This window comes from Metschnikowia bicuspidata, assembly GCF_001664035.1.
Source record: "Metschnikowia bicuspidata var. bicuspidata NRRL YB-4993 chromosome Unknown METBIscaffold_2, whole genome shotgun sequence".
Lineage (NCBI taxonomy): Eukaryota > Fungi > Ascomycota > Pichiomycetes > Serinales > Metschnikowiaceae > Metschnikowia > Metschnikowia bicuspidata.
Window position 1 is genome coordinate 216,845 of NW_017387732.1, and position 14,882 is coordinate 231,726.

The following is a 14,882-nucleotide window of genomic DNA, read 5'->3' on the forward strand; positions in this document are numbered from 1 at the left end:
AATAGCTTCTTAATAAACGGGTTTAAATTAGAAGTGTTATAATGAGCAACGCTTGATGACTTTTTGAGTGAGATGCATGTACTAAGTAGGGTTTGGAAAATCAGTTTTATCAATGAACAGTTTCAAATGGCGATGTGACAAGCAGATACTAACGTTTTGAATGAGGTGCATTCCATGGAATAGTATAAGAACAGCTTCTTATTCAACAGGCTTAAATCAGTAGCGCCTTGATGGATAAAGAATTTTCATTGACTGGAGCGTTAATGGGCAGCTGTTTGATACGCAGATATTCAATGTATAGCGCTTTGGATAACAGAGCCTACTAAACAGCATTCAAGGAATTTTATTTCTTTTAGCAGATGAGAATAAACTGCTTCTAGATAAACAGACGGTTATGATCAATTATCATGAAAATTGCAATGATTAGAGTTTAAGGAAACAGCCTCAATAAAAATAACCTCTGAATAGTGTTTTACTGAAAAGAGTCTAAAAGTGTTTTAGTGTGTTGACACAGAGTTTAAATGAATAGCCTTTTAATACAGAAACTTATAATGAATCGTGTTTTCAACAAGAGCGCTATGATTTCGCTTTACTCAACTGCGTATAAACCAGCAGGGTTTTGATAAAAGCACTCTAATAAACAACACCCGATAAATAGCACCCAATAAAGACCACTCAACACAGCCCACCCTTTTAGGAAGCACTCCACTTACACCACCAAAGTAAAATACACTACTGTGATCAAAACATTGCTTCAATATATCCGCATTATGATTCGACCAGCGGTTCAATGATAGACTTTGGCAAGACCTATAAAGCACTGTAGCAACGAGCACCGCCGCAGCACTGCTGGAAAAACAAGACCACTCTAATATAACACTACGTTGTAACTCTGCCTCGATGTAAGAAGCCGTTGAAAAGAGTGGCGTTGTTTTAGCAACGGGGTAAGCCTTGCCTTGGCAAAACTTTGTCATAATATGACACCGGCATGAATTATAACAGCACTATCAACATCCCAAAACCATCGCCATGTAGCACCGCAATAAAACGGCCCCGCTGAGATAGCACAATAAGACAGCAACATAAAACTCGTTGGAACAGAACTTGATGATATGGAGCCGCACCTCATTGGAGCTGCGCCGTGATCAAGAAGAACAAGTTCATAAACCGCACCATAACCAAACACCATAACCAAACACCATAACCAAACACCAGAATCAAACACCATAGAATTGCGGCTCCAGAAGAGGCTCATTAATAAACGCCTATGGTAAAAATTCGAATAATTGTGTCTGGAAGAAACAGGACCATGACAAAGAGCACTTTTGATGAAGCAGCTCTCCAACCAACCCCTCATTCACCCCTCCTACAGCCCTGCCGTCAGAGCATGTGCGGGTTGTGCGAGTTCCCAAGGGTCTCGCCGCCGTCCGCATCAATGTCAATGACCCCCACCATGTCCGCCTCTGTCTGGATCAGGCTGTACTCGGTGTCGTGGCCCACGATTGGGCCCGGGCCGAAAAGCTGCCCTTGCAGACCGGGAATGTAGCCCGGCACACGCAGCTTGGGGCCAGGCGCCGCACCAAGCCCGGCCAGAATTCCCAAAAAGTGCGGCGAGTTCTCGGGGCTGCCCACCCAGAACGGATCGCGCATGTTGATGCCGAGCATCTCGCCGATCTGCGGGTCGTAGTCAAAGCCGCTGAAGGTGGGCAGCGCGCCGCTGCCGGCGCGGGCCTTGGAGGCCTGCTTCATGATGGCGATGTTGTCGAGGATCTTGCGCATCAAAATGAGGTTGCTACGAGACCAGAGGTGGATGTTCTCGCGCACGAGCTTAGCGATGGACGAGTGCAAGCCCAAGAGCGTGTGGAGCAGGGCCTCGAGCTGGTCCACGAAGGCACCGCTGCTCTCCTGGATGAAATAGTGCGCTTTGGTGCTGATCAAGATGTACGTGACCACCATGCCCTGGTAGATGAACGACGCAAAAAACGGGTCGCGGAAGACAAACACCTTGTCGAGGCGGATGTCCTCGGCATTGGCGGCGGCGGCGCCCGCGGCGTCGGCACACTCGAGGATGCGCGGGACCTCGTCCTTGACGAACTCCGACACGAGCTCGCACGTGTGCTCGTAGAACAAGAGGATGGAGCCCATGATGTAGTTGAGCGCGTCGTTGTGCGGCACGGGGCGGGCCACGGACGGCTGCAACAACTTGACGCGGTTGACGTGCAACACGACCAAGTCCACGAGCACGTCGCGCCGCGTGACCGTGGCGGGCATGTCCGTGAGCGGGTCGATCTTCTTGACCACGCCGTCGATGTGCGCCTGGTACAGCAGGCCCAAGTAGTACGAGAGCTTGTCGATCTCCGCGCCGAACTGCGCGTTGATGGCCCACACGCTGTCCATGGAGAGCTGGGCCAAGAAGCTGTCGATCATGTTGGAGTTGCTGAGGCGCACGCACTCGCTCAAGCCCAGCTTCAAGAGCGTGCTGGTCAACGAGTCGAGTGCCCGCGCGTCCTCCACGTTGCAGGTGCTGGCCACGGGCAACGACACGTGGTTGACCTGCACCATGATGGGGTTGGGCCGGCCCAAGATCAGGCACATCTGCGAGCAGAGGTTGCGCAACGCAAACCACACGCGGAGCTTGGGCAACTCGTCCGCGTAGAAGTCGTCGTAGCCGTCTTTGGACCGCGTGGCGGGCAGCCCGCGCGCCGGCGGGGCCTGCTTGTCACCATACGCCTGCGGCTCGTAGAGCAGCGACGTGGCCTTGGACACCACGTGCAACCCGAGCGCGTACGCGATGGCGCAGCAGTGGAACATCATGGCCCACGCCTCCTCGTAGCGCTGCTCGACGAACTCCCACTCGGCACAGAGGATGTACGCCTGCACCGTGACGTAAGACTCGTTGGCGAGGTTGTGGCGGAGTCGTGAGAAGCCACGGAAGAGCCGCTTCTGCACGGACCGAGTCGCCCGCCACATCGGCGCGAAGCCCGCCACGGCCGGTCGGAAGAGCCCGTTGTACTGCGCCAGGCCGAGCCGCTGGAGCGCCAACATCAACACCATGTGCAAGAGGAGCAAGTCGCCGCCGCCGTCGCCGTCGCCAGCACCGTCCAGGTGCGTCCCGCACGCGTGCTCGTCCACGGCCCGCACCACCCGCGCTTCGGAGATAAAGTAGTCGTACGCCTTGGTCTCGAAAAAGCTGTGCACGAGCGCCTTGATGACCCGCACGTTGGCGGCCGGGTGCGCGGCCGGGTCCACGAGCCACGGTAATGGCTGGGTGTGGGCATTGTGCGGGCGGCTGCCCGAGCTGGCGTCCGAGTCGCCGTCGCCGTCGCTGTCCGCGATCCGGAACGGGTCGCTGGTCCAGCGGTGGTGCTGGAGCGGCACGCCGGGGTCCCCACCGCTGGCGCCGCTGGCGATCTTGTCGAAGTCTTCGGTCATGTTGTTGGCCAGGAGCGGACCGTAGTACTTCTCGCCGTTCTCCGTGGTCTCGCCGCGGATGTGGAACGGGTGTGCGGGCGACAGGGCCCAGTCCGAGACCGGGCCCGGGTCCAGGTCCGAGTCCCCGGGCCGCTGTGTGTGGCGCTGGAACTCCTCGCGGATATACTGGTTTTCCAACTGCAAGCGGCGCACCTGCTGCTCCAACTCGCACACGCTGGCGGGCAGCGCGGGGTTGGCGGCGCCGGCCGGATCCGCGGTGCAGGGCCCGTTAAGGCTAGCCTCCGGGCCCTCGTCGAAAGACACGTTGCGAAACTTGGAGGGGAACTGGCACGGCACGCCGTGCTTAACGCACTGGTTGCAGGGCTTGCGCTTGTTGCACTTGATTTTGCGGCGGCGACACCGGACGCACGAGATGGGGAGCTCGCTCATGCGGGCTTGCTTCTGTGGGGGCGGGCGCGTGCCGGTCTGGCGCCTGGGTGTGGGTGTGGCCTGTGTGTGGATGGGGCCAGTGTCTGAGTGAGACCAGTGTCTGAGTATTGACTTCTATGTCTGCCTGCCGACTTTGAAGGCCTGCTTTCTCCGTCTACCTGCTGACTTTCTAGGCCTGCCTGCTGACTTTGTAGGCTTGCCTGCTGACTTTTAGATCTGCCCGCTGACTTTCTAGATGTACTTTCCTGGTCGGTCTGCTGACTTTCTTCGTCTGTCTGCTGACTTTGAAGGTCTGCTGATTTTCTAGGCCTGCCCGCTGACTTTTTGGATCTACTTTCTAGGATGGTCTGCCGACTTTTTAGATCTGCTTTCTTCGTCTGTCTGCCGACTTTTTAGATCTGTGTGCTGCCTTTTTAGATCTACCTGTTGACTTTGTAGATCTGCTTTCTGAGTCTGCCCGCTGACTTTCAGGCTCTGCTTTCTGTGTCTACCCGCTGACTTTGTGTGCGGACTTGTATATCTACCCGCTGACGTTCTCGGTCTGCCTGTTGACTTCTACCCACCTCAGCAATTGGTACAACACTGACTGCTATAACTACCAGGATTTTTCCCGTGGTGTTGGCTAAACGCCTCTGCAGACCTCCGCCAGGATAGTCAATCAGCACTGGGGTCGTGCACCGTCTGCTAATGCAATCTGGTTTAAATGAGCGGCAAGTCCGACCGCGAGTGTCTCACTTGATTTCTGGGCTCAAGCTTCCAAGCACCCCTGGCTAGTCGTCCAAAGAATTATATAGAGATGCCTGTTCTGGGGCAAGTGTATGCTGTTGAGTGCTTGGTGGTGTCTCTGTCCCAAGTACCCCTGTCTCATTAGAGATCCAGATTCCTTATTCGGACACCGGAATTAGAAAGCGCAGATGAAGCGACCGCCTTGTGCAGACCGCTGCCGACGCGTGCCTGCAGCGGGCGTCGGGGCCTCACCCTGGAACTGCACATAGGTGGAACACCTGCCGGGGGCGCGGACTTCCGACAGCTGTGTCGAGCCGGAACAAAGTGCCCTCGGTTTGTGGGCGCTGAAGGTCGGGCACAGAAAACCCTTCGAATCAGCTGGCTGGCTGCGTCGATTGAGGCGCCTTTTAATGTGGTGCAGAGTATCGGTTTTTTTCACGCCCTGCTTTCATGCACACAGGTCAAAAAGCAACGGTAGCCCTGCTTGTTGTTCCAGATGCAAAATCCCAGATCCGTTCTTGGCATATGGGACGAAGCATCTATCGTAAGGAGAAGTAGAGAAGGGGAATTGTATTAAGCTTTGTCAGTCATGCTGGAATACTGGCCGTGTTTCGTATTTTGTTTTGGGGACCAGCTCGTTTTTTTCGGGGTGATCTTCGGATATGGATCTCGTATTTCAGGGTTTTCTGCGAGCTGCTATGAGTTGTCATATGACAAGCTGACAGGCCAAGAAATCAACCACGAGACATTCCGACTACAGAATGCGTTTTGTGTGTTGCTTCATGGAATTGTTGGGAAATTCCAGAAGAAACGAGTCCATAATGTCGAATCAAAAGAGAATATCATGCAGTGACATGAACAGGTCTAGGGTGCACCGGGAACAGATGACAGCAATAATTTCCATACAAAGTAGAGACGACTTGGAGATGAGACAGAATCAGAGTGCACGTGAAGATTCCCTTAGATATAGTTAGGGGCCGGCTTTGGCTGATTTTGGTATCGCCTTGGAATGACTCCCTCTCGTGGATCACCGCTTCAACACGACAAAAACAACAACATAATGTAAACAAAGTTTGACATAACCAACTTGATACAAAGACCGGCAGTCGCATCACCATAATCAGACGTGAGTCGCTCCCCAGGCATGGCCTCTCAATACTCCGTCAAATGTTTAATTAGCTAGCGGCTTGAGCATAATTGAACTACATCCTGCTCCATCAGATACACCACCAGCTGGTGACTGCTACAATATTAAATCATACCCTGCTCCCACAGATACAACCAGCTGGCGACTCCTACATAATTACGCCATACCCCGCATCTATGGAGAATGATAAGCACCTTGATAAGAATGTGAAGAACACGTGAAGCTGCTAAAGGAAATGGCCCGCAGACGCCTCCAGGCAACTTAAAGTAAACGAAAAAAAGATTAGTAGTTCCGGGGTATTATGGACGTTTTCCGCAACGTCCTTCCCATCAGGCCTGCAGAATTCTCATTACTAGGCTGCTGGAATGTTCATCGAGAGTGACGACCGCAGCACGTCACAGATCTGTAGACCACCCGGAGATGGGGGCGCATAAAGACTTGTCTTTTCCAACAAAGCCGACACATGTCACCAAAGCCGACACATATCATCAAAAGGCCAGAAACACCCAGCATCGAAAGGCCAGAAACACCCAGCATCGAAAGTGCCCCCAGCATCACACCAAAGTGCCACCGGCCCCACTACGCCGTCGCCGCACCACACCTCCCATCAATAGATTCTGTTTCTTTCCTAACACAGGCTGAATATACTATACACGGGTCCCCAAGGGCACCTAACGACGGTCCGCACCGAAACTTCTCTTGCCACTGAACAAATGCTTGGGCATGGCCGCGGCCGTGTGCCGGTCGCCCTCGCCCTGGCGGGCCATTCTGTTTCTCTCCCTTCTGTGCAACTTGGCCACGCGCTCGGCCTGGGAACGCACGGCGCCGTCCGCCACACCGTCGTTGTACCGGTCGGGCTGGTTGAGCGGCGCACGCTTGCGCTGGATCTTCTTCTGGATGCCCTGGTTGCGCTTCAAGATGTCCACGCCGCTCAACTCCTTCTTGGCAGGACGCGCCCTGCTCCTCAACGCGGCCGGGTCGTGGCCCAAGGCCTCCATGTGCTCCTCCATCTGGCCGTAGGTCTTGCGGATGTGCTCGCGCGGCATCATGGCCCTGTTCTTGAGCGCCTTCTTGTTCATCGAGTCCTGCACCATGACCTTGTGTTTGTTGCGGATCCACTCGGCCTTCTCGCCAACGTCCGCTGCGTCCTCGTCGTCCAAGTCCGAGTCCGAGTTGTAGAAGCCCTCGGCCTCCAAGCGCTCCTCCTCGTCCTCCAAGGCCTGCAACTTGGCCGCGATGTCCGCGTCCAAGAAGTCGTACACGTTCTTGCCGTCCAACACCTCCGGCATGGTGTCCTGCTTCCACTCGTCGTCCTCCAACATGTAGAAGTCCTTGAGGTTGATGTTGAACACACCGGCCCCGCCGTTGTCGAGCTCGATGTCCTTGGCCAAGAGCCTGCGGTTGGGGTCCTCCGGGTCGTACTTGTCCAAGGCCTTGGCGCCCTCGGGAATGTGCGCGGGCCTGTCGAGCTCGTCACGCAGCTGCGGTCTGGCCACGTGGATCTTGTTCAACACGTTGGACACGCGGGCCAGGCCCTTCAACTTCTGCTCGATGCGTGCGGTCAACAACTTCTCGCACGCCTGGTTGCGCACCTGCATCACGTTCTCCTCCTCGTAGCACGACGTGTGCATGATGTCCACGCCGGCCACGGCGGCCACCGAGGCCAAGAGCTCCTGCTTCTCGGGCGCCAAGTCCTCGGTCTTGAGGATGTCGCTCTTGTTCATCACCACCATCACGGACTTGTTGGCGAACAACGGCTTGATCAGGTGGAAGAGCTTGACCTGCTGCTCGATGGAAAAGCCGCACTGCTCGGACAAGTCCATGAAGTACAACACGCACGAGCGCAAGTGCGCAATGGCGTAGATGGACTGCATCTCGATGTTGTTCATTTCCTCCGTGGGGCGGTCCAAGATGCCGGGCGTGTCGATGGCCTGGAAACGCAAGTACTTGTAGTCAAAGTGGCCCACGTACAACGACTTGGTGGTGAACGCGTACGGCTGCACCTCCACGTCCGCCTTGGTGATGCACCGCAAGAACGACGACTTGCCCACGTTGGGGTACCCGCAGATAAGCAAAGTGCGCGTGTTGGGGTCGATGGACGGCAACCGGCCCAAGTGCTGCCGTACCTGTTCCAAGTACACAAACGGGTCCTTCAACTTCTTGATGATCGTGGCCATGCGGCCCAACGCCGCGCGCTTCAACTGCTTGCACTGGTACAAAGACTGGCCGAACTTCAACAAGCGCACGTAGTCACGCGACACCTGCTCAATCAAGGTTTTGGCCTTGGACACGGCGGCCAACGACACCTTGTAGTGGTTTTTCTCGTACAACGTGTCCATCAAGTCTCGGTGGAAGGGGTGCACGTCGTTGATGTTGGGGAACCCGGAGATCATGTCCGTCAACTTCTCGGCAAACCCGTCGGATGTGAACTTGACCTTTCTCATGTAAAATGCCCGGATACGGGTGATCTTAAAACCGGCCCGGATCACCGTGGGCGTCTTTCTCTGCGTTCTGTTGAGCACGATGTCCAACATGTCGTTGGCCGTGGGCACCGTGGGGATGTCCTTCCAGGTGAGCTGCATTTTCTAGGGGGGTGGGGAAAAAGGGACGAAGGGTGCTGAAGGAAATGTGCACTGGCAGGTCGAAGAGTTTTGCACTTGAGATTTTGGTGCGATAGCTAGCGAAGGGCATCGCGACTTTTTTTTTTTTGGATGGGCCGCCTGCATCTGGCAGAGCCGATGGGGCCTGTGGGAAAGGGCGGAGGGAATATTAGGACTGGGCTATTTTTTTGGTTTTTTGATAGGCACGCGACATTTCCGGGGAGCTCGAAAAAGGGGGGTTTTGTTTTTATTTGTTAGTTTCTCTTTTGGGGCGGGGTTTGTATGGGCTTGGGGTGTGCTATATTGGTGGCCCGGCCTAATTTGGCCCCGCGCCATGGGGCCGGGCGCAACAATTAGTGATTATTAGCTTCACACAGGCAGCTTCCGATAAAGAAGCAAAATGGAACGGCGGGGGTCTTTTTTGAAGCTCTTTGGAATTACACGAAGAAAATGAATCAGCTTGGATGTGCTCGTTTGAACAAATTCACAGTTGTCATTTGGAGCCAATCTAACAACCACACCCACTGTCATGGAGCCCTGTGCTCTCGGTATATATGCAACCTACGTTGAATTTGGTTCGGAACCTTGCGCTCTGAACCTCGTCAAACGAATCAAGGTTTGTTTGTCAGTTTTCTGTATCAAAAAAAAAGTTGACTTTAGGGAGTTTTTTGTGGGTGCCGAGGGCAGAAACCTAGAAGCCGGCTTCATTATAGACATGAATAAGTAGGTGTCGAATGGACTCGGAATTCGCGAGCTTCCGAAGAACAATGACTATGTAGCCTATGTGAATAGTATTGACTAAAAAACGTTCGATTCTCAGATTGTCGGCACCAAGGCTTTCCATGGTTTTGGGTATACACTCAGACAAAACACCTTGCATTTTATGAGCTTTTACAATCTAAGCAATGATAACTCACGAACGAGAGCTAACCAATGGTTACGAGGTTCAAGAATTGCAAATTTTGTTGTGCACGGAGACTTATTCAATTTCGAGAGATTTCAGTAAATGAAGGGGCTTGTAGCTTTCCTTTAACACTTTTCTTCGGAAGCAGATAACTCCAAGGATTTGCCGCAGGATGAAAACCTATCATATCACAGAAACCATACAAGCCAGTCACAAGTAGTGGCTGGACCAAAGTAGATATGACGTCCTCTAAAAAATGTGACCGGCTTCAATGCTCTTTTCCAAAGTAAGTGCTTCATGACCTGAATCGACTATTGTACCGGAGACAGCGTGGCCTCTCCATCAACGGTGTGACAGCATTCAATTTCCTCGGATATTCAGTGGGATCATTTATTGAGATGTTTGCCTACATGCTAGTGCATCCATGCAACATTCCCTTTTTCTATTTGAATAATTCATCTAAGGTCATCCTTAAGGGCGGATCTAGAGTGTCTTTGTCCGTGGTGTAGAATACAACGCTGCGTATACCTCTAAGGTGTAACAGTCCTCAAAAGAAAGCAGGAAGAAGTCTAATATATAGGAAAGTCAGTCCTAGTTTTCTTTTACGCCATGGACATCACTTTAGTTTTCTTTGTTTCAAGATGAACAAATGATTGTGAAGCGGGACAAATGTTTCCCACACAAGGATGGGGAAACCCGGGGTCTTGACAGTCTGAATCAACAAAGAATCTAGCTGGTTTGCCTTAACTCACCATAGTTTTGACTAAAGTGAGGTCAAGATGACTATAAAGTTCGACCTCTCTCACAAATATATAACAAAGAACAAACGTACACAGATCAACTGGTAGTCGAAGGCTTCGCTTGACTGCAAACAAAAGCTTAGAATAAGTATGCTAATATTTCAAATGACCAAAAGATAACGACCGGCGGAATTTGAAAGCAATCACTGAGTACCTTGCTCATGTACCGACCTCTGGTACTTGAAGCCAGGCACAGATTTGTCTGCAATTCAGACCCCACTATTTGACGAGAATCGACTTTACTCTTGGTCACCTCTTCATTTTCTTTACCTTTTATTCTTCAAATAAAACGAAGAGTAGACTAACCATTGCATCTTTAGTATGAACTTTCAGCATGTATTTGAAAGATTGCTTGGTGGCACTCTGGCTGGATAAAGCGTCTCAGGATACCCATCGCGTCTTGAGCTGTGAACCAGGCAACTGATGTGAGAGACACTCAGTAAAACTTCCTGTCTATCATGAAAGGTGGCATTTCAGAGCTCCTTCAGATTTTGCTTTAGGGATTATCTTGTGTTTTGCCTTAACTGTTGTTCAAGTAGACTTTTGGGATATCATGAAGCGGCCGAAGGCGAAAACTGAGATTCCTCACAGATACCCTGGGTTGCAGATTCCACGATGAAAACATATCGACTATCTCAAGTTCCTTTTGGTGTTCAAAGCGGCAAAATTGGCAATTCGACTTTCGCAGAGTCCCCTCGACAAGATGACCTTCAGAGTAGGGCAATAATCAAAGACTTCTCATGAAAGTCTGTTTTCTGTCCAAAGACAATCCCAAGTCTTTACGTAGGTTGATGCCTTAAATTGCAATACCCAGAAATCGTTTGCCCCATTGATCAAGCAACAATAGAATATCGGCGATAATCCACTGGAGTCTAAAAGACCACAAATCCAAAATGACATATTTGGTTGCTTCTTTCATCCAAGGAAGCCCAGGTCATATTCTAGTGATGGTAACTTCTCAAGCATTCCATCATATTTACAAATCATCCTCATGCATTGTCTCGCTGCTTATTCACAACACTTTCAGGGGCTCTAGAAACATGATTTTGCACTCTTTTCTCTCCAATTTTCTACATGACTCAAGGGATCAAGTCTAGGGATCAAGTTTTGGGGTCATAGAAAACGTTTTAGGAGTCTTGTTATTATGGCATGTATCACTATCTTCCGCTGTACCCTGTAAACTCAATCTGTGCTCTCAAAGCCATGAGAGCTTGCCTTTTTCTTCTCATTTCCAATTGTTGATTCTATTTTGCCGAATGGATTTGAGAGCAGAAATAAATACCAAGTCTCAAGATCATATATTATTTCACTTGACATGCAAACCCCAACCAGAAACCCCATTGTTCCTGCTGCATGAAACAGAAAGGTCAGACGTAGATCCTGAAACTCTTTCCCCGGCACAATATGTGGTGAAGCTTAACACAAAATCATCCACAAGCATCCTTTTCAGCCCAAGGCTTCATGGACTCTGCTCTCGTAAGCCATAACCTTAGTCTGGATTAACAAAGAGGAAACCAGTTTATGCACGAGCACGAGTGGCTGAATGTGACTATGACGACGTTCTTGTCTCTAGGATCTGGACCGATGAAATGACCTGGACGGAGAGTTCGGCTGGAAATCAGCACGACATCAATCGAAACAGACAAGGAGTTACCACAGTCACTCTTCTCTTCATTCGGTAGATTGATGGCAATCATGAGTGCGGCCTTTCCCTTTTCGGGAAAGAAGCCTTGTTTACATTGAGAAATCTACTTCAGTCTACTCCATCGACCATGGCCTAGCAAAGCTGCAAAGACATCGCAGTGTCCTGCAAAAGCGGCGGCCACTCGCGGCCATGTCGCCCAAGCGTCTGTGGCTAGCCTCGCCGCCTTTCGGCAGTGGTGAAAGAAGGCACGCAGCTTCTTTTGGCGGACAGACCCGGGCGCCGGGCTCCGCCACTTGCAGGCAGACGCGGCAGGATCGCGGCACCCATGCGGCCTCGCAAGAGCGCAGGCAAGGGTGTTCGTGCTCTTGGGTCCCCCCAGAAAACACCGGCCTACTCGTTGTAGTGGTAGACCAAATAGTTTGGCAAGCCAAAGACCTCGTAGCCGAGCCTCTTGGCCATCTTGGCAAAGCCCTCGGTCTCGATCAAGTGGTAAAACGGGAACGACGGAAACATGGCGCCGTCGCGGTGCACGTCGGCGTTCACGAGCACGGCGCCCCCGCCCACGCCGTCCAAGGGCATTTCGACCGAGGCGTCGCCTTTCTCGTCGTAGAAGTGCGCCATCAAGGGCCGGAAGGTGGCGATCTCGCTGTAGCCCTCGACTATGATGTCGTCGTCCGGCATCTCGCCCGCCAAGCGGAGGCCCTCCTCGGACTCCACCCAGTTGTTGAAGTCGTAGGGCCGGATGGCCGGCTGGCCGTCCTTGGTGTACCGCTGGTAGACGTTGGCGCTGAGCACCGGCTTGTTGTGGGCCATCATGTCCTCGAGGATCGACGGCGGCGTCTCCACAATGTCCGCGTCCATCCACATGACCCAGCGCGTGGCCGGCGCGAGCGTGGTGAACACCAAGGAGTTGCGGGCCAACGCCATCATGGAGCGCCGCTCCTTCTGCACCAGCAACGCGTGGCGCGCCTTCTCCGTCTGCGACTCCAACGACGGCGAGTCCTGCCGCAACATGGTGATTTTCTTGAACCGGCCGGCGCCCCGCTGCGTCGCCTTCACGTGCTTCTCCAACTGCTTCATGGCGTGGTCGCCCTCCGCGGTGCGCGGGAAAATGAAGCCCAACGACACCAACTTGTGGTCGTACGTGAGCGCGTTCAAGTTGGCCCAGTACTCGGGAACAAACTTGGACATGGGCGTCAAGATCAACACCTCGGCGGCGTGCGCTTTGTCGGGCGCCGCGTGCAACTTGTTCAAGTCGTAGTGGGAAATGTGGTTTTTCGGCAAGTTGACCAAAATCGGCAGGTCCCGGCTGCCCAGCGAAAACCACCCGCCGCTCTTTTTTGTGTACGAGTACTTGGTGCTCAGCGCCGAGTGCAACTGGGGAGGCGCCGACGCCGAGAACACAAGCCAGTACACCGCCAAGAAAAACGCCGCTGCGCCCACGAGCACAAGCGGTTTCCTTCGTATGCCACGCATGATCTGGGCTTTCGTGTACATGTTTTTTTTGGTGGCCAGAAGAAGACCGCCAGAAGGAACCGGGTTTTGGTGGCTCGCTCTTGGGCGCGGCGCTGCGTGCAGGTCCCAGGACGACGCGGAGGTTTGGCGGGTCACGTGGGGGGTTGGCCATGGAATGATGCCTTAATATCTGGTCTTACATGTGTAATCAAATTCATGTATAAAGTTATATATAAACATGTGAGTAGTAACCTAGAAAAATATTTGGGCACTTAATTCAAACCCATGAAACTTAGACTACAGTGCCCCTTCCATCTGTATTGGATGGGTCCCAAAACTTACTTCATATGTACCAATATCCTAGCCTGGAATAATAATGGCTTGAAGAAATATGCGGGTTGCCAGGTACTCATGAGATGGGGGTTCATGTAATTTACATGAAGTATCATAGATTCTGTATGCTATGATTTGAATTAACCTCATGTTCATCATATTATCTACCTATTAATATCGGGTTCCGGCTGCACCGCCAACAAATACCGGGCATTCAGCGGGTCCACTTGTGTTCATTTGGGCCCCGTTTCTTTCTTGTGCCTGTTCAACGGTGTGTGGACCGCCTCTCCTCCGCCTAGTAATAATGAAGCTGGACTAAGTTATTAGGAGCGCGCCTCCAGTCTAATAACCCATTGGCTTTCTCTAGTCAGTTGCAACCTGGCGTTTGCAACCAACCTCTGAACGTAGAAAAAGGAGCCTTTGGGGCTTCTGCATCTTTGAACGTAGAAAGGAGCTTTTGGGGCTTGCACGTCATCAGGGGCCTGATGCGGTGTGGCTTGGTTTGAGCACCAGCTTCTCAAAGACCTTTTGAAGCCGCGGGCTACTTTTGCTATTTCTGGCCATGTACCTCGGAAGGCCAGAACGACAAGGGTGAAGGATTTAGCGAGGACAGAAAACTGCGACAGTATACCGTGGAATTCGCTAGGTTTTATTCTCGCCAATAGCATATCTAAAGAGGGAGATGGTATGTTCACATGCTTAAGTTAGACTTTGCAAACAGTGGGCTTTTTGCCACCAAAGCTGATTGGTCTTGCTCGTCTCGATCATTCAAGATTTCATGAAACCACTCGCGGAGATGCAATGTGAGGAGTGTTTGGAAAATTGACCAAGTGCGGACGAGCATGAGCAAGTACTGATACCCCTCGTGGACTGCTGGTCTCAACAACCTGAGAAATAGCGTGAGTGAGAAGTTATGGGCAATCCTGAGAATAGCTCTTGCATGGGCTATTGTTCTCGGCAGGGGTTATGAGCGAGTGCCTCTAGTCAAAATGCCCTTTCCATGTTCGGTGCCAATTGCCCTCTCCTGGCTTCATTCTGGTAGCTTGTGGCTTCTGTATGTCTGACAGACCGCTTACCTATCTAACGGCGACGCAGGCTTTGCAAGATTCGAACCATCAATCAAGGCTGAACGCCCAGAAACTAAATAGGAGGGAAGACCCCATGCCTGAAATCGGGATACAAATCTTGCTCATATACCAAGGACGTGATTCAAATTAATTAAAAGATGTGCTAAATAATTGATATAAGAATATCCCTTATGGTCTTGTAGATGGTTGACGTCAGCGGAGACCTTGGAGTTTCAGCCATCTTGAAATGTCTGGCCTTTCAAATCTAATGAGCCCTAAACTTCAATTCGCATGTGGTGCCGAAACATGTAAGAAAGAAAAAATCCAATATCAAGAGCTGAAGA

At 51.9% G+C, this 14,882-nt stretch overlaps 4 protein-coding genes across 4 annotated transcripts; all 4 read right to left on the bottom strand.

Annotated features, from left to right (window-relative positions):
- Positions 1–1,380: 1,380 nt before the first annotated feature.
- Positions 1,381–3,861, bottom strand: ZCF1 (Zcf1p; the record flags this gene model as incomplete). The annotated part of the gene is made up of 1 exon (XM_018853855.1): positions 1,381–3,861. The coding sequence occupies one exon, from the start codon at positions 3,859–3,861 to the stop codon at positions 1,381–1,383; it is 2,481 nt and encodes an 826-aa protein (XP_018712356.1).
- A 2,544-nt stretch (positions 3,862–6,405) lies between these two features.
- NOG1 (putative GTPase) lies at positions 6,406–8,316 on the bottom strand (the record flags this gene model as incomplete). Its single annotated transcript, XM_018857158.1, has 1 exon — positions 6,406–8,316. One exon carries the CDS (start codon positions 8,314–8,316, stop codon positions 6,406–6,408), a length of 1,911 nt encoding a protein of 636 aa, XP_018712357.1.
- Positions 8,317–12,073: 3,757 nt separating this feature from the next.
- MNN9 (mannosyltransferase complex subunit) lies at positions 12,074–13,310 on the bottom strand (the record flags this gene model as incomplete). Its single annotated transcript, XM_018858697.1, has 2 exons — positions 12,074–13,167; positions 13,295–13,310. 2 exons carry the CDS (start codon positions 13,308–13,310, stop codon positions 12,074–12,076), a joined length of 1,110 nt encoding a protein of 369 aa, XP_018712358.1.
- A 249-nt stretch (positions 13,311–13,559) lies between these two features.
- Positions 13,560–14,354, bottom strand: METBIDRAFT_30863 (uncharacterized protein). Its single transcript, XM_018855728.1, has one exon. The coding sequence runs from the start codon at positions 14,137–14,139 to the stop codon at positions 13,795–13,797; it is 345 nt and encodes a 114-aa protein (XP_018712359.1). The 5' UTR covers positions 14,140–14,354; the 3' UTR covers positions 13,560–13,794.
- Positions 14,355–14,882: the final 528 nt, after the last annotated feature.

What these genes read in the sequence shown, in the direction of transcription:
- METBIDRAFT_30863 (XM_018855728.1), bottom strand. Translation starts at nt 14,139, where the DNA reads ATGCTATTGGCGAGAATAAAACCTAGCGAATTCCACGGTATACTGTCG.